This window comes from Hermetia illucens, chromosome 4 (assembly GCF_905115235.1).
Source record: "Hermetia illucens chromosome 4, iHerIll2.2.curated.20191125, whole genome shotgun sequence".
NCBI classification, from domain to species: Eukaryota; Metazoa; Arthropoda; class Insecta; order Diptera; family Stratiomyidae; genus Hermetia; species Hermetia illucens.
The window spans coordinates 5,103,417-5,122,962 of NC_051852.1; the positions used below are offsets into that span (position 1 = coordinate 5,103,417).

A 19,546-nucleotide genomic window follows, 5' to 3' on the forward strand; every position below is an offset into this window, starting at 1 on the left:
GTTGGCGAGGAGACTTTTTGTCGCCTTTTGTTTAAGCGCGAACGTAAGAAGCTTGTGGTCCGTGACCACAGTAAATGGAAACGGAAGTATTTAATAGATAGGTACGCGGCGAGTAGGCCACGATCGTAGGCGCTGTAGTTCAGCTGGGTTGAGTTGTTTCGCAGGAGTCTTCTTTTTTTAGGCCTCTACAATTAGGCTTCCAGGATTACTAGCTGATGAGCGACCATGTGCAGGAAACGAGAATAGAAGTTTAACATGCCGAAAAATCTTGGCAGATACTCCCAAGAATTTTTCGCCGTTTAGAACGAGCCAAATGCAACCAAGATCAAATATGTATCAGATTCGGAAGAAGAGGCGACTAAAACATCATCCAGGTGAACGAAACAGAAGTTCAAGTTTCGTAGGACGGAGTGGATCTCCGTCTGAGATGTCTAAGCTGCGTTGAACAAACCAACTCCTACCAAACTTAAACTCAAAATGAGAAGGTGGCGTGTTCAAATCACATCGGGGCCGCCAAATATAAGTCTGTCTGACTCGAAAAATTACACTTGTATTGAATGGAAAATGAAAAATGTGTGGAAGTCTAACTATAATTTACAATTGCTGTACTGGCCCGTTCCCGTACTGGATGATTTGCGAAGATCGACTATCCACTGTGGCGGTCAAGGCAAGAAAAGAAGGAACAACAACGCACCGGCCTTGTGTCAGGCCACCAAATGTGCAGGCGGTAGTTCAGCGTATTAGCGGAAACTTCACACTGCGGACGATGCAATTGGAGGTGCATCCAACAATTTTACGGTCTGAGGATATTAAAGGAAAGGAGGGGACCGCAACAACAGCGCCTTTTGTTAATGAGAGCTGTGGAGTTTTCATATTTGCGCCTTCACGGTCAACTCAGATAGTCTTTTGACCATCACTTGATCGAGGTCATTACAAATCTTTTTATAGGAACCTCGAGAGACGTGTGCGTGCTGAGCACTTAGATCGTGGTGGCCTACCGTACTCGTCTCCCCCGTTTAACAGAATATCGTTTACATCAGCATCAAAAATCTGATGTCTGATGCATCCATAGGCGGGGAACACACATAGAAACCCTTTCGTGGATTCCCCTTCCTCAGCAGCAAAAGAGACACGTATCACCTCCTACAATTCCTATTCTGAACATATCCCCCCCCCCCCGCGTTTATCAGAATGCCCATAATATTTCTGCGAGTCTTCCTGCTTTTCGGCAGGATAAATCTTGCGGTGTGCATGTTAGGTTCTGACAGGAAAGGTTTGGTGAGTCTAGCATCATTCAGGCTCAACCACCTGTCACTATGGGAAGCTTCCTTCCAGTTTATGGACACAGCCTTAGCCAATGCTACTCACACTCCAATTGCTGGGTTCAGTTCGGTCATGGGGAGACTGAACGCTCTTTTGCAAGAATATCCGAGATTTTATTTCTGTCTACACCAAAGTAACCAGGTTCTCAAAGTAGCTCCACGTAATCGAATCTAAAAATAGAGTTCAATTTGCTTCTACATTCCTGAGCGATTTTCGGGGCGATCAAAGGAATACTCAACCCCTTCGGCGCAGTTTGACTGTTGCTCCAGATTGCGATACTTCTGAACCCGTCTCCTATTTTCATTGTTTCTGTTTGACCAGCGCGATTTGATGTTGTTTGTTCTTTTGGTTCTGGTTTTGGCGCTGACATTGCCACCATGTACTTCGCCTTGCCTTCATTAATTCGCGGCCCGAGATCTCGCCCCGCCTACTCGATCTGGATGAAGGTAGACTGTACATCTCGGGTTGTTCTTTCCATAATGCCAATATCGCGGATTGGGTGAACTTCAAGAGGATGGTGCCTCTCATGTGCATCGCGGCCAGGACGCATGATAGTGCATCCCCTTGTCTTAGACCATTGTTGGTACTGAGTGGTCTCGGTTATAATCCTGCTGCTTTTATCTGGCCTCGCACATTAGTCAGGGTCAGCTTTGTCAATCTTATCAATTTCGCCGCGATACCGATTCCTGTCATGGCCATGTACAGTTTCACCCTGGCTATCCTGTCATAGGCGGCTTTAAAGTCAATGAAAAGATGGCTCAACTGGTGGCCATATTCCAACAGTTTCCCATCATTTTCTGAAGAGTGAATATCTGATCTGGTGCTGATTTGCCTGGAGTAAAGCCTTTTTGGACATGTTAAGATAGCGGAGAATATCTTATAGATGGTACTCAGCAATGTGACACCTCTATAATTGCTGCACTGCGTGATATCTCCCTTGTTATGTATGTATGCAACGTTGTCGGTCATTAGGCATTGATTCGCCGTCCCATACCTTGAGCATAAGCTGATGAACCACTTGGCGTAGTTGGTCGTCTCCATATTTAACAAATTCGGCTATAATCGGCTCCTGGCGACTTATGGTTTTTAAGCCAGTGGATTGCACGGACTGCTTCTTCTATGGTTGTTGCATTTGTCCGTCGCCTGCGGTGCGCTTGCAGTTCATCAAAATACTCCACGGATCGCTCCAATATGCACATTCTGCCGGAAATCAGATTTCCTTCTCTGTCATGGCAGGATGAGCATCGACATGTGTAAGGCTTCGTCCTGGTAAAACTTGCGCTCCTGATACGGTTGCCCCTGTACTCGAGTTCACAGACCTTTTGGTTCTCCTAGGCTTCCTTTTTTCGTCTGTGAAGTCGCTTCTCCGCTCGTCGGAGTTCGTGATAAGTCTCTGCGCGTGCCCACAGTCTTTGAGATTGCAACATTACTCGGTATGCAGCATTCTTCCGTTCCGTTGCTACCTTAGACTCATCGTCGAGCTAGCCATTCCGACTTTTCTTGCGGTTGGTGCCAAGTATATTTGTGGCCGTATCAATGATAACGTTCTTCAAGTGATTGTAAAGATGCTTCATCTCCAGGATATCTGTTAGCTGCGATTATTACGGCATCCATTTCCCCCTTATAGGGGTTACGGAGGGCTGGGTTGTAAATGGCTTCAGTATTCACTCTCTGATTGTCAGAGGGATTGCAGGTGGAAAGTGGCCCCATCTGGAGAGGCTCAGGTGTGTTTATGGTCCGCTTTCCGCGCAAACCAGATACTTCAAGCAACCATTTCATGCGATACTGCTAACTGAATAGTCCGTTTACATTGGTATCCCTATGTAAGCTACGGGAGCCAACGTATCGCCTCAATGCGGACTCGGTTCCTACTTGGCTGATGAAATCTCCAAGTATTTTTTTGATATCATACTTGAGACATGCTTCGGGGGTCCGCTCAACTGCCTCGTAGAAGGCATCCTATGTAAGGGCGTGAACGTTTATAAGGCTTATGTTTCTAAATTTGCCTCGGAAACGCAGAGAGCATAGCCTTTCGCTTATAGATTCAAAGTCGATAACAGCAGGTTTAATTTTTTAGCTGACTAAGAAACCAACTCCGTGCATATGGTTTTGGTAACTCTTCTCCAGGAAATCGGTACTTGTTAAACGCGCCTCTTGGAACGCTGTTATACCAGCCTTGTATTGAAACAGGGTATCGACTAGCTGCTTGGCAACATTCGGTCTGTACTGGGACTCCACGTTCCATGAGAAAATGCGCAAATCATTATTCAGTTGACGTTGCCGTGTTTGTCGATTTAAAATCCATTCTGTCCGAAGCTCCTTCTGTGGCTTCATAACTTCGGTTTTCCGTGTAGGGTTGTCAGCTGTGCCCAACCCCCAACCTGGAGGATTAGTCGGTCTAATTTGTCCCGTTTTTAGGCGCAGGGGGCTCGCCTTCATCCTTCTCCGTCTGCAATTTTTCATTTAGGAGCAACTCCCAACGATCGCCACGTGGGAGTGGAGATACGGTTTAGTAGTAGAACTTTCGGTGTTGGTTCAGCAGGCGTTTCCCAGGTTTTATGCTCAGTTGTGGGTACCAATCCACATTTTGCCGTACCTATACTACTTTTGATCGCCCAGTACCAATACTGAAACCCTGTACCTTTGTGGATTGGTCCTTGCTGGCATTCATGAACTTTGCCCTCTAGTGTCGCCTACCTTCCTTCGAGAGTTAGGTATCCTACATCCGGCATGTTCTTCCCTGCGGAGCTCTGTGTCTACAATAGTGAATTTTTGGGCCGCCCAGCACTCAAATTTGGGATCATCTGCCGGAACTGATCTAAAGCAGTGTTATTAGTGTCCTCAGAATAGAGGCACCCATCGCGAAAACCTTGATTGTTAAATCTTGGTTTTGTTCTAGGTTTTAGCATTTTTTCCACAGGAACTTCCAGAGGATGGTAAATTGCCCCTCCGACATTTTGCATCCTTGGAAGAAAGTCCAATGGCAGCGGTCAAAAATGAGGCTGCAACTTGCGCATACGTCGCTTAGCTTCATTTGCACATACCGCCGTTGAACCAGTAGCGTCCAAGTCATCAGTTCTACTTTCTTCTGCTCTTACTGGGAGAGGTGCAGGATAAGGTTCTGACAAGCAGGATTCACTTGTGCCTTCTTCTTCTGCTTACGGGAAGATTTGGACCGTAGTACTGTGGACGAGCCGGCTGTAGTTGGATTTACAGTTTCTCCTAAGGTGACAGTTGCCGTACTTTCCTTTCTAGATCGCTGCCTCATTGGCACTAAATGCAAGTTTTCCATTGAGTTGGGAAACATGCCTACCCCGCAAGGTGACATGAATTTGGTGAGACCTTCGAAACTGTGACCAGGTTGCTGATAATCGTGGGTGTATTGGAAGTCTGTGACTTCCTACCTCTTGAAGAGTTCAGATCCATTGCTTCCATATTCATGTTTTTCTGACTCCCAGGGTGTAGTAGAAAACTACTACAGGCTCCCCCACCACGACAAGATGGTGTCCCAGGGGGAGCCTAGGAAATTGAAAACTGATAATTCCTCGGACATAAGAAGAGGAAAGGTTTTGAAATCTTGTTTCTATTAGGTACGTACGGCATTCTAAAAAACAAACTTTTCGATGTTAATCCCACATTGGGCGCTGTTTTGATATTTATGGAATTCACAATTTAATTGAAATATATCCAAGATTTTACGGAACGGGTTGTCTTCCTATAAAAACCAGGCACCCTTAAAAGTCTGAAGATTCAAAAAAGTAAGAAATCCAAACCAACTTTTCCGTAAGTAGACCTATGTGGCTGGCTTTCTCAAGGAGCAAACCTACAAATCACGCAGAATCCTAGACGTACATATTCCAACGTAATTATTAAGTATTCAGCTTAAGATACAAAACATCTAGAAAAGCTTCCTTTACTTTCCCCAGGAAGTATCTAATTCAAAGTGAAATTGAAAAATCAAATCCAAGCATAGGATTGGCAACGAAGAACAGTGGGGTCGGTGAGCCTCAATTTGCTTTCCTTCAGATGAGAACCTGCTCTGAATATCGATTAGATTAGGAATAAGAAAATGATTTTTCTGATTTCGCGAAAATTCGTCATTCTGTCAGGGATGCATAAAAATCTTTTATGAAAATTGTTATAAAGATGTCCTCGTTATTCTGCGCGGTCTAATTTGGGAGGCCGAAAAGTGCGAGGAGAAATTGAGTATATTTGAAGACCAAAGGGTGGCGTCATTGGAGGGAAATTATCCAACAGAAAAATTTCAATCTAAATTTAATGAAAGCTCATCTCTCGACGATTAACCCTAGTAAAAATGATCCACGAACTAGAATATATAAGAAAGTTGAAAGTGGATAAGATTCCGGGCCTAATGTCTCTCTCTAGACTTAGGTAACATATCAGCTTCTACCTCCGCTTTCCCGTAACCTGTCTTGGAAAAAAGGATTCTTAATATAGCTGATGTGGAAGCTATAAAATTGTTTGATAAAATTTATAGAAATGTTAGTCCTATTTTTGGGACACGATAAGTAACTCAGTCATAATCGAAATCCCACAATCTATGACACTAAAGTGTTCCCAATTCTATTTTTCCAGGCAATGGTGATAACGCCAAAGGACTCGGGGGTGTATTATTGACGGCATTAAATTCAAGTATCGCAATTTTCAAGGTTGTCGTCCTGAGAAGCATAGCTTGTGCTTTAGATCGTATCACCTTCATCCTGCGACACTCCGCATAGTGACTTGCTACCAGTGAACGCAGTAAGATACAGAGCCAACGAAATGAGATATGAACGGTTTCATAAGGATAATCCTTTCCAGCACCCAATGTAATCCATATATTACCTTTAATCATGGCTAAAAGGAAGTGGATTATGGCAACGATTGTATTTCGCATTCTGGTATCGTTTTTATTCAACAAATACTCTCAGGTTTCGCAGATCGCACAAGGATGAATGTATGTAGTCCTTGTGCGTGTTTCATGTTCTGCGCTAAATTATGCAGCCCTAAGTAGATGAGAATTATTACCGGGTCCTGTGCAGGATGTCAGGTATGTGAATGTGTGCGTTGTTATAATTCCGATGTAATACATCCTTAGGCAGTGAAAACGAGCACGAACCCGATAGGGGCCGGGGATTGGAGATATTTGATTGTAGCTACAGAATGTATCTGATAAGAATTATATATTGAAGATTATATGGTAAAAATCTGACAGTAATTTCAAGTCGATGCTTTTGTATTCATGCTAAGGATACGGATTCCAGGCATATCAGAATTAGGCTTTATTCGATTCAGTGGACGGGAAGACAGAGAGGTGAACTCAGTTCATGAAAATTTTTATGCTTCATTGAACTTGTATTTTTCAACGGGCATTTGATTTGACGCATCGAAATTCAATGGAGCTTAAAAATATATTTCACCTGGAAAACGATGTTTTTATTTTTCAAGACATTGACCTGATTCATGTCCTCTATTGCATGCTTGATACCAAACTAAACTCACCTGAAAATGCTGGACCTCCTGAGCGGCTAATCTGGTCCAATTCTCCTTGTATAGAATATTCAGGTCTTCGGTTATTGACCATAGACGATCTACCGTTCTGTGGAGTACAAACATACTTAATTTAGAAGGAAATTTCCATGAGAGACGCAATATAGTTAGGAATCGACTTAGATTAAGATACATGGAAAGCAAGGAGCGTAAAATGAAAGGATATTTATAAAGTGTTTACTGGGAAATTGCTGTTACTCTCATTTTAGGTTACTCACTAGATTCACCCCTAGCCAACGTGAAGTCTACAAATCCATCAAGTAATTAGTTTTCCGTTTTCGAAAATGTATCTGCCTGTTGACCTACTTTGGCAGGCTGCAGATAGTGATCATATTAAAGTACCTTGGAGATTTAGGGGTGTGCAGCAGGCAAGTCATCTCTCGGAGTACGTTCTTATTAAATATGGGAATATTTAAAGGGTTAATCCGATTTGTAGTCTAATCTGAAGATTAAAGGGACTATTTGGTCTGCAGTAAATGAGCTCTGTTTATCACAGAATCAGTAAGTATCAGGGGCCTTTTGGTCTCTATTATCGGTGTTCAGAATGGAAGACATCAATTGGAGAAACATTAACCTGGCAAGTGGTTTCTGATAATTGCTTGGGATATATAATGAACGCTATAGCTGAAGGCTTTCATAAAGATATATTAAAGTCCCTTCCTATTAAACAGGATTAAAACTGAATAAAATGGGTAAACATTTAGAATTCAGTTCTGGAATAAGAAAAACAACCCCAATTGATAACAACGAAAGCATTAAAGCAAGACAGAGGCTATTTTTTTCTCTCCTTTTATCTGTGAGTAGGTTTTTTTTTGGAGTAGGCTTTGGGAGCCTTCGAATCAGCGAATCCCTTCCATCAACCGGAGGAGTGGAAGGAAGCATTTAGTTCAAGGAGCCCCTTGCCATCCTGTCCCTCTGTTGGTCGAGCTCAATCTTTTTCGCAACAAGAAGAGCCCGAAGATAATGCCCAACACGACTCTAGTTGCCAGCGCTCTTCAGCATTTCTCTGACAACGTTGTCTGGAGAGAGCTCCCCTGTATCTGCATACAGCTATTGACGAAAGCCATCCCACCTTTCACACTCCATTGAAGGACGCACAACCAGGAGATCGCGCCTTCCCAATTCTGTCCAGGTAAGACTGAAAACCTCCATACCCGCTTAGAAGTTGGGTGAGGAAATAATCAATCTCACAGTGCATTCGGTTCAGTCGCGGGTCTAAATTGTCGATGAGTCGCGCAGTCCATCTGCCCCTTAACATATTTTGCCAAGAGAGTTACCACTCGGTAAGGCTGATTTAATGTTCTTCACGAGCAACCACCTCTCTTAAGTTTTCTCCCTTACAGCGGTAGATAGGTTTACGCTCCTTGGCAAGGGGAGCAACGGGGATCACTTGACCAAGGCGCTTATGATGTACCTCTTTGTCAAGGGCATCAGTCCATGTCTCCGCGCCATAGAGCAGAACCGACTGCGTTGCTACCATAAGAAGACGTCTCCTAGTAGATGTAGGACCCTCAACGTTCCCCATTAGCCGACTAAAGGCCGAGACTCCAACTGCAGCGCTGTCCACTGCTACTTTGATTTGCTCGAAGAATCCCATCTTCGAGTCGAGCATTAAACCAAGGTATTTAACCGCTGGTTCTGACTCTACAGTCGACTCACCGATCGATATGAGCCGCAGGGTAGGGATTCTCTTTGTGGAGAAGAGGACTAATTCGTCTTTTTTTCCAGCGCATGGCTCAAACCATGAGCAGTCGTCCATATGCTTACCCGCCGCATCAATATGATTAGTCTGCTTTGCGTCAGTTCAACAGTGCGTCCGGCATCAAGTACCGCAGGCGCGCCTCTTCGGGCATATCGTGTCTCAGCAGACTATCCTAGGAAGCGTTCCAAAAGTGTGGCCCTAGAAGGGATCTCTGTGCTACTCCCGACGTGATTTCCATCCTCCTCGCGCCCTCTATGGTCTCATAGAGCAGGGAGTGGTCTTTCAAATAACCCTTCAATATCCGCAAGAGATAGCTTGGCATGTGGAATGAATTTCCCAATGTGCCTAGCATGTCTGTCCATCTTACGAAATTGAAGGCATTTCTGACATCAAGCGTTATAAGAAGCACTATCCGTGGAGATTGCCGACTATGTGTCTCGGTTTGATGAACCGCATCAACGACCTTCAGAACAACATCCACCGTGGATTTTCCTGCTCTGAAACCGAACTGCCTTGGGGATAAGTCCCCAGCAGCGCAGATTGCTTCAGCGAATCTACTCCCGACAAGCTTTTCTAGCACTTTCCTGGCTGTGTCAAGCAGCGTAGAAGGCAAACCCAGGTTTCCTTTTCCCTTGCTTCTCGTCTGGCCACCTTCCAGCAACAAGGACAAATGCTCTCCTTCAAGCAAACCTTGAATGCTTCCGCCGTTGGCGGAACACCAGTTTGTAAACTTCCGCTGGGATGCCATCAGGGCCTGGAGCCTTCTTGTTTTTCATAGTAAGAACTGCTTCTTCGAGCTCTCTCATTGTGAAAAAGGGCAATCATCGATGCTTTTGCGATATTGACATCAACCCATACAGGATGTCTAGGGAATAATGCCCGCACAATGCGATCTATCTGGTCGGTACTCAGTATGCAGGGCTTCCTCAGAGCCCCGCTTCAAGAGCTCCGACGATTTTCATGCTTACGACATTCCACATGCAAGGGGAGCGTCGGGTCGGTGCTCACCAGCAAGTAAATTCAACCACTTCGAACGCGATGTACTGGTGATCACTTGCTGAGAAGTCTTCCAGGACTCATCACCTGTCCACCAATGGTGCCAGAGATTCCGATGCAAAAGTGACGTCAAGAATGCTTCCTACGCAGGCTGGGCGTGGATCCGGTGTTTAAAACTACGAGCCAAGTTCTCGCCTCCATTTCCAGAATCCGTTCCCTTTAGAGTCTCGGTGGCATTAAAATCACCGAATGCCGGGATTCGCCCCTCCGTGTTCGAAACGGCGTCCTCCAGAGCATGAAGCTGGCGCCAAAAGTCCGGCATCGTCTCATTCGGCGTGAGGTAAACGCTAAAAAGCATTATCCAAAAACACCGAATCCTGACAAACCCATTCCCTGGGCCTTCGACAGGAACACGAAGTCGAACGTCATCCCAAACTCAGGTAGTAGCAGTAGCCGATAAGTCGAAATCCCATAAAGCCGGATCCCCGTTTCGGTATTGCTCGCTGATTAGCACTAGATTAGCCTATACTTCCGCAACGACCTGCGCTAGCAACTGATGAGTTATTGCACTCCTGTGCATATTAATTTGTAAAATACGGATCAAGCATTCACGCCCCAGCCCTTCCCAGTTCCGCCCTAAAGATTTGACACCGTCCCGAGCCCGAAATATATGCGACGCTCTCGCCAGACGCGACACGATCCTTTCAAATAAAGCAACTTTCGCTTTAATTACAGGTCTTCGCTTGATGACCTACCTCCGGCATATTGTCCTCCTGTCCGGTCTCTCCCGGTAAATTGCTGACGTGTGTTCATAGTCCAGACACCTGGAGCACTTGGTGGGGACTATCCGCATTCGTACACTGCATACTACCCATCCAATTTTGAATCTCCCGCTGTCAAGGAGTTTCCTCGAATATTGCTCTGAGACTTCCACCTCGGTGAGTTTTTGGTCTCGAACATTTACAGAGGTGATACCTATCCGGGCATTGGTTGCCTCTGGACATTCACGTTTTATCGTCTCCTCCACTTCAATTTTATCTGTGAGGTAGTCAAGATCCCGAATTTCTGGAGAGCACATAGGCTCTACCCTACAATCAAGAGTCGCTCACCCAATAACCCCTTGATTGCTTCGCAGAACGTACTGTTACTAGTCGTTTTCGGGCCAGTTCGACGAGCACTCCGCCACCCCCCGTTTTCCGTATGGAAAACACTCCTGCTCTGTTGTCTTTGGGTTTCATCCTGTAACGGATTTCACTAAGGACTTCTGCAAATGTCTTGCATTTCTTCGGTGTAATGAGCAGATCTGATGATTTCGTTTCCTCTGTGCTGCTAGGGTTGGTGGATACGTTTACGCACAGAGTGTCGGGCTCCCGCAAGAGTGCGTGCTGGACTACTAACTAAACATCTTCCGTCATCAGAGAACTAGCCTCGAACCGTTTAACGCATTATTTTGGGATACTCCACTGTCTTTCCCGCTATACAGAGCTTTCAAGCCAGGTAACTCCTTTCGCAATGGGACAGGAAAAGAGGAGGGAAATTGTTAATTCCAAGGAGCCCCTCCCCTCCCATCCGACTCCCTTCACTTGTCCACTTTTTCTTCCTTCACAACAAGAAGAGCACGAACCTAGCGCACAATAGAACTCCATTTGACAGCCCTCCTCGGCATCTCTCTACAAATGTTGCCCGGAGAAAGCTTCCATGCATCTGTGTAAAATTATTGAATCTATCCTGACTTCCAGTAGAAGAAAGGGTGCCTTGCCCGGTCCATCCTCTTGGCATTAAGTAACCAGGGCTTTCGCAGGGCCTCGATTTTTCAGGTAACCAGATCTCCGCTTACCGCATCGACTAGGTCTTCCCAAAAATGAGCTTTGCTTCTATTTATCACGTTGTGGAGTCTCTTCTTAGCTGATCTGTGCCCTACACACTTCCTCGCGAGCATTTAAACGTTGTGCCAAACGGCGGAGCTTAGAATACTCCTTCCACAACTCAGCAATTTCTGTCCTCCACCAATGCATAGAAAGTTTGTCTCGGGTTCACTTTGGAAGTCCTTTAGACTGTCATTATCAGGTTCATAACTAAGTTTACGCGCACAACCTCACTATGATTTCTTGAGGACAAGAAAACTGAAAATGAAAAATGATGTAATTCGAGAAAGTTTTTGATATCGTGAATTAGGAGCGTATTTGGAGTGTTCTATGTGGGGGGACATTCCGGAAAAACTAATAACTATTATCAGAGCGATATGTGGTGGCGTCAAATATCACGCTGAACCGAAGTAAAATCTCGGAGGATTTTGAGGTCCAAAACGGAATCCGCGAGGGTTACGTCCTATCACCGATATTATTTCCTCTTGTTATCGGTGGTGTTCCCTATGCTGCCTTGTCCGGAGAGGATGGACTATGATATCTGCCTTCAAGCACCTCAACTACACTGGTGACAACTCTTTGCCCTCTCACCGAGTTATGGACTTATGGACCCTGGCCAAATGGTTTTGAATTTGGAAAGAGAGGTAAGTTGAGGTGCACTCAAGACCAATGCCAACAAAACCAAGGTTCTTGGTCTGACCGGTCATTGTCCTCTCCAGATCTGCATTAATAAGCAGCGCATTGAAGGCGTCGATCAGTTCATATATCTAGGAAGCGTGGTTGTTGCCGACGATAGCACCGAACTGGAAACTGCCTGATGCATTAGCCTCACTGGATCTGTTTTTACTGCCCAGTTTAAAATCTGGGAATTTGGTTATCTCAACACCAAGATTAAGTTCAGACTGATCTGTGCTAGTATTATTTCTGCTCGGCTATATGAGGGTAGCGCATGAAAAGTGAACCTCATTGTTACGCAAAAGCTCCAACACCTATCTGCGCCATATCATCAGAGTACGCTGGTCTGATACTATCTCAAACGGAGAACTTGATCGACATGCCGTTCGTGAGCACGACGTACGTGTAATTGGATACTGAAAATGGCAGGGAATAGGCCACACATTTAGAAGGGACGACAATTGCATTGCTGGCTATGCCATTCAGTGAAATCCACTCTCTCAAGATTGCCGACTAATGGGTCGCCCCAAAAATACTTGGCGCAGGGCAATTTGAGAGGTATGCGGGATATCAGGAAGTTGTGGGGAGAGCTGAACCGCTGTATCCCCCCAAGGGGTCACTGGGACCCATGATATTAGTTGATGCTGAGTATCTTGTACACACGTTGTTGTGATTGGTGTCCCCCATGTGATTCCACAAGGAGCTCTGCCCGCGATATGAAAGTAATAACAAGCACCATGAAACTTCCACAAAGGTACCAAAAGGTACCCGACTAAAAGCACATCTTTCAGAAATTCCCATGGAGCTCATGTTCTTAGAGGATCATCCCGGTTCTCATGATACCAGGTAGCCTCCGGTGAGGCTTCGTGGCAAGAACCACCGAGTCTAATCTCGATCCTCGAGTAAGTTGGACCGGCACTCTGTTGACGTTGGTATTTACAGAGAAAATTATGGTATGCAACCAATACCTTGCATTTAAGGACCAAGTTTTCCTGTAGCACCTTGAAGAGCTCCCCATAGTTGGGTACGATTGGTGTTTTCTATCCAAGCATTTAGTATAATCGAGTTGATCGAAGAATAGTATGATTTTGAATTAGACCCCTTGGTGACAGACAAAGCAGAATGAAAAGTATCTCCGGCCAGAGAATGCAGTCCTTTTGGCCTCCCCCTAACAGTTTTCTAAACTCTAAATCTACGATAGACAATGCTGAAACCATTATTAAGAGCTAGTCAATGCAGTGCAATACAATATTTTCCTTTCATATTGCCTAAAAGATGGTTAGGTTCCGCACAGTCAAAATATATCCTTCCATTTTCAATAAAGCATTCCCTTTTGTTCTTTAGAATAGAAGTTGCTCCATTATCCTTAGAACCTGATACGTATTATTAACCTGCCTTCCCATTGAACTTTGATCCGTCCGGCAATCTGCCTTTTACCATTGGAGCCAGAAAAGGATTCCAAATTTGCAACAGGATTAGATCATGTTGCATCTCCCCAAAACTGCATGAATATTGTAAATTTGCAATTCGTCCGATGGTCTTCGGATCCACCTGTGTAGTGAGGCTTCTTCCAAAGGACCATCATCTTCTCTGAAAATAATAATCTGTTTCAAAATCAGAATACGAAGGTTTCAACCCCCTCCTGCTAAGAAGCATCAGCATAAATGCACTTGCATATTAGAATGCTATTTGCAGAATAGTATTTCACATCTATCATGCTCCCTGGCTTCCTCCGCAGCGTGAAATCCAAGTTTTCCACGAAAGTTTTCAGTGCAATCAGGGGAGACGAAGTATCTGCCAGAAAAAACCTCCACGACAAACTAACCGAATATAACAGTCAACAAGAACAACATCAACAAATGGGAAAAGTTACATTTTATCCTTTCATCCTGTGGAAAATCTTCCAAGGAAATTGGAAGCTAGTTTTGTGATGCATGAAAATGTAGGAAAAAAGAGGTTTTATCAAGTTTTTATCTCTGCCCGGGGTTTTCCGCCGCTTTTGGAAATGGATTCTTGGCAAAAGGTATTCGAGAGGTTCTTGGAATGGATTACGCTTTTTCTTCGTGCATTTTTCGATTGTTATCCTTAGAAATCTCAAAAGGGTTGATTGAACGTGTTTAATAGTAGATTTTAGTGGCTTAGTTTGATCTCTTCCAGGGCTCTTTTTAGGGAACCGGATACTCGCAGTATTTGAGATTACTTTTCTTTTTCGATGGGGGCCAGGTAATATACGAAAAATATTCGAAAAGAATAAAACAATCGAGTGTTATGGTAGGTGTAAATGGGCTGAGGGTAATGCTTATCAATATGGGAAGCAACTATGTGAATGAGTTACGTGAGGAGGAGGTATGAGAGGTTTTGTATTTTCTTATGAGAGGAACCTTGAGGACGCAGCAGTCCTACTTATCCGTATTGAAAAAATCAATTGTGCTCAATTCTTAGTGAAGTAGCCACACCTGTCCCATCTGTCCCCAACGTGCTTTCGACTAGGAAGTGGAGCAATGCCAGTGAGAACATACCAGTAATAAACATTGCATGTAACCCACTTAGAAATAGTAGTAAAGTACTCCGATCTCCGGCAACAAAAGCTGATGATAGTCACATAACTAGCCAATGCCCCTCAAGGAAGCAGGCGGGCAGTGAGCCTGCAGTAGTGCAATCAATGCTAACAGCGCTTTCATTTAGGAGAAGTTAGAGGTGTTCTAAACTGGCAGCAAGGAAGACGGGGCTAGAACTCTGCCCGCTAAACCAAAACCAAGTGGCCGAGGAGAACACCCACAAGGTGGCACCGAGAAACGCTGTTTTCACTTTGGCTCGGTGGCCGTGATGCTTCAAGGCTTAGTTAGGGCGATCAGACCCGAGTCTGCACGGGGACTCAGCTGAAGTGGCTTCGGTCATGAAACCATACTAGGGGTATACTGGTACCCTGGGAGCAGGGATAGGTCTCTGAATCTATATTTCCAAGGAGAACTCCTGGTTCATGTACTTTCAGCCCGATTGTATTAATTGTCCCACTAATGGAAACTACATAGGGTTTGTGGTTACGTCCAGGCAGGCAAGAGGCCTTGCAATTCAACTCAGGTGCTGGACTCCCTGGTTCCGTATACATTTAAGTAAGTTTTACATCCACTGATAAGAATGCTGAGCAACGCATTCAGTATAGACTGGTACCACTGTTGCTTGCCTCAACGGGGCTCTGTTTGTGGTGATAAGTCAACACGACAAATACTCACGTAAAATCACCAAGGTCGTAGCATTTTTAGATGCAGCAACGCAAAGTATATCAGGCAGAAAAAAATTTCCCCAGCCGCGTGAAATAGGGAAATGGAATCCCTTCAGCGAAGCCAAAAAGAACAAAATGAAGCAAATGTCACCTGGGAAAGCAAGAAACAGAAGACTACCAGTTCCGGCTCCTTGGACTAAAACTAAGCACAAGAAACAAACAAGTCGGGAAACCGGAAGCTGGACGCTTCAGGTACGAAAGGTTTTGTGTATTTCTTAGTACGTAGCACGTAATATATCCATATATTATGTGAGAGTATCCACTTTCGGATGATATTGACATTCATAATTTTCAATTTTCAAAAAAGCAACAAATTTGAGGTATTATAACTTTGTTAGTAATAGTGCGATTTCCACCAAACTTGTAAGATCAAGCTCTATGCAAAATTTCATGGTACTAGGATGAACTTAAGGAGGGTTTCTAACCAATTACAAAAAATTGTAGTAATATACTATTATTAACTTTATTTAAACAGATATCGGCATGGAAGGTATTTCGGAGCCCAGGCACCATATAGTGGCAGCCTCCTGATTTTTTTCAGATTTTTCGGTTTGGTAGTTTCTAAGAATGGCCCCCTTAAAGAAGAGATCACTTTCAACCACCCGCGCTACCCACCCTTCCAACGAATGTCAAAAAACCGCTTTGAAAAGTACTAATCGAGACCTTTAATTTGATACCCCACATGACTATATTTGATGAAAAAAAATTTTACACCCTCCTTTTGTATGTAGGGGGACCCCCCCTTAAATTCGACGTAAAAGGATGTAATTCACTGTATGCGTGAGCGTTCACAGTTCCCACCTTTCTACCAAATTTGGTGTCAATCACTATAACCGTCTCCGAGAAAAATGCGTGTGACGGACAGACAGACAGACAGACAGACAGACAGGTTCGGATTGGATGGGTTGTTTGTCGACTAAGGGAACAGATCTCCTTAAAAAGGTGCTTCAAATGCCTAATGTTTGGACACTTCGCGAAGGCAAGCACTAGCGGCATCGATTGGTCCGATCGATGTCGAAGATGTGGGGAAAAAGGACATATTGCCAAGGAGTGCAATAGAAACCCCAATGCATTTTGTGCGAAGAAAAGGAGGGAAGGGATAACCGGCATATTGCCGGAAGTATGAAATGCCCAGTATTTAGGAAGGCGTTAACTGCAGTGAAAAAATGAAGTTAATACAAATAAACCTTAATCATTGCAGGGTCGCACAAGATTTGCTTGCGCAGACCACTTACGAATCCGCAATGGAGATTGCTATCATTAGTGAACCGTACAGAAATCTTGACGGTGGTGTATGGGTCACGGATTCGACTGGTGGAGCGGCGATATGGGCGTGTGGTCGTCAAGCCATACAATATAGCATGGGTCAGGCGGCTAGAGGCTTTGTGTGGGCAAAAATAAGCGGTATATTCATATATAGCTGTTACGCCCCACCGAGTCTCACACTGCCCGAGTTTGAAGAACTGTTAGACGATCTTGTTCACGATGCAAGGGGACGGAGTCCAAAGGTGATAGCCGGTGATTTTAATGCGTGGGCTATCGAGTGGGGCAGCAAAGAGACTAACGCAAGGGGGCGGTGCTTATTAGAAGCATTCGCCCAGTTGGATGTGGTTCTGGCCAACGAAGGCGATATAAACACTTATCGGAAAGGGGGGACTGGGTCAATTGTAGATCTGACTTTTGTCAGCCCTGCGTTAGCACGTGACATGTCCTGGCAAGTTAGTGAGGACTTCACGTACAGCGACCACCAGGCAATCACCTTTGAACTAAGGATGGAGCCACAAGGCAGGAGACCCGCACCCCGGAAGCCAAAATCCAGAGGAACACCAGGATGGTCTGCCAAAGGGATGGATGAGCAGACATTCATGGAGGTGTGGCTAGACTTGTCTAGCAAAGCAGGCACCTCCACGGATAGAGCTCTCCATGTCACACAGAGCATCTCTAAAGCATGTGACGCGTCGGTGCCTAAGAGATGCTCATTTCCCACTAGAAGACCCAATTATTGGTGGAATAGTGAACTTGCCAATCTTCGATCGATTTGCCACAGAGCCAGACGAACGGCTCAGAGCGCAATAGGTAGGATCAATCAGGGACAAAAGGAGCATGCCTATAGGGAAGCTCGCAAGAACCTCAAGCTCGCCATCCAGCGGAGTAAGAGGGAATGTTTTAAGGGGCTCTGTTCGGAAGCGGACATAAATCCGTGGGGTAACGCCTATAAAATCGTGACAGGACGATTCAGAGGCCGATCGTCTCCGCAGATCACGTGCCTTATGCTCTTGTTGAAAATAATCCAGGGGTTATTTCCCCAGCAAGAGGGGGGTGCTGACACCTTCCAGCGCCCCCTGAAGGTGACGCCGATTCCACCAGTCACCAGGGACGAGCTGCTAGAGATCTGCAGTAGAATAGGCGACAGTAAAGCCCCAGGTCTTGACGGCATACCGAATAAGGCTCTCAAACTTGCCGTCAAAAGTAGACCGGATATGTTCGCGAAGCTGTTTGAAACGTGCATGTCGGAGGGTATTTTTCCTGCACCATGGAAGCGGCAGAAGCTGGTACTGTTGCCTAAGGCTGGCAAACCTCCAGGAGAACCGTCCTCCTATAGACCCCTATGTCTTCTAGACACTATGGGGAAAATGTTGGAGCGGGCCATTTATAATAGATTACTTCCAGTCGTCCAGAGCCAAGGGGGCCTTTCAGATAGGCAGTATGGGTTCCGTAAAGCCAGATCAACCATTGATGCCATCAAAATGGTTACTGGCTTGGCCGAAAATGCAATTCACGGAAGGGGTTGTACCAGCAAATATTGCGTGGTAGTGACCCTGGATGTGAGGAATGCATTTAACTCGGCCAATTGGAACCTTATACGAAAGTCTCTGGCAGCGATTGGTGTTCCCACCTACCTCGCCACTATTATCGATAGCTACTTGAAAGAGCGGACACTCTGGTATGATACCGATGACGGATCCAAAGAGTACGTTGTCTCCGCGGGTGTCCCCCAGGGCTCTGTACTGGGCCCACTACTGTGGAACATCATGTATAATGATGTGCTCAACCTTCCGGTTCTGGAGGAGGCTACGGTGGTAGGTTACGCCGATGATATAGCACTGGTTGTGGTTGCAAAGCATCTCGAGGATGCTGAGTTGTACTCAGGTGAAGCAATCAGTGTTATTAAGGCTTGGTTAGAGAGTGCTGGACTGGCACTCGCGGAGGAAAAGACGGAAGCGGTCCTCATCACTAAGCGCCGCAAAAGAAATTACGCCTGCATTAGAATCGGGAATCGTATCATCACTTCCAAGCCGGCCATCAAATACTTGGGGGTGATGATAGACGAAGGACATAATTTTAAGCAGCACATAGAGCATACTTGTAAAACAGCATCCACCATGAGTATTTATCTGGCAAGGATGACGCCGAACGTAGGAGGCCCGCGGCATACTTGCAGGCTGCTCATAGCCAGCGTGGTGAGCTCTATCATGCTGTATGCAGTCCCAGTTTGGGGAAAAGCACTGCAGGTTTTAGGCAATACACATAAACTGAGTGCGGTCTACAGAAGAACATCCCTAAGGGTGTGTTCTGCCTTCAGGACCGTCTTAGACGATGCAGCGTTCGTCATCTCGGGAATGATGCCGATTGACATCCTGGCAACCGAAATGATGAACATTTATAACACCAGGTCCATCTCTCCCTTATCTCAGGTTAAAAAAGCCGAAAGGGAGAGATCCATAAGCAGATGGCAACAGCGATGGGACCAGTCAGAAGAGGGTCGTTGGACTTACAGGTTGATCCCTTCCATCGGGGAGTGGCTAGAGAGAAAGCATGGGGAGATCAATTATAATCTCACCCAGTTTCTCACCGGCCATGGAGGATACCGTCAATACCTGTACAGGTTTAAATTGGACACCTCGCCTAATTGTCCAAACTGCGGGGTCCCAGAGGACCCGGCGCACGTTTTCTTCCAGTGTCCTAGGTTCGTGGAAGAAAGGAGGAACCTGGATGAAACTCTAGGTGAAGTGCTATCACCGGAAAATTTTGTCCGGAGAATGGTAGCCTGTCAGGAAGACTGGGATGCGATCAATTCCATGATCGCTGTAATCCAGGAAAAACTGCGAAAAACAGAAGAAATGAGGAAGACGCGGTTACGAACCCCGCGGG

At 45.4% G+C, this 19,546-nt stretch overlaps 1 protein-coding gene across 2 annotated transcripts in view; it reads right to left on the reverse strand.

The window, feature by feature from the left end:
• The window catches only part of LOC119654509 (TWiK family of potassium channels protein 7), a 644,233-nt gene that overhangs the window by 119,309 nt on the left and 505,378 nt on the right, over nucleotides 1–19,546 (reverse strand). For both annotated transcript variants that reach the window (XM_038059947.1, XM_038059946.1), the window contains one exon: nucleotides 6,826–6,922. In XM_038059947.1, coding sequence (XP_037915875.1) covers nucleotides 6,826–6,922 — 97 coding nt within the window. The remainder of the gene's footprint in view (nucleotides 1–6,825; nucleotides 6,923–19,546) is intronic.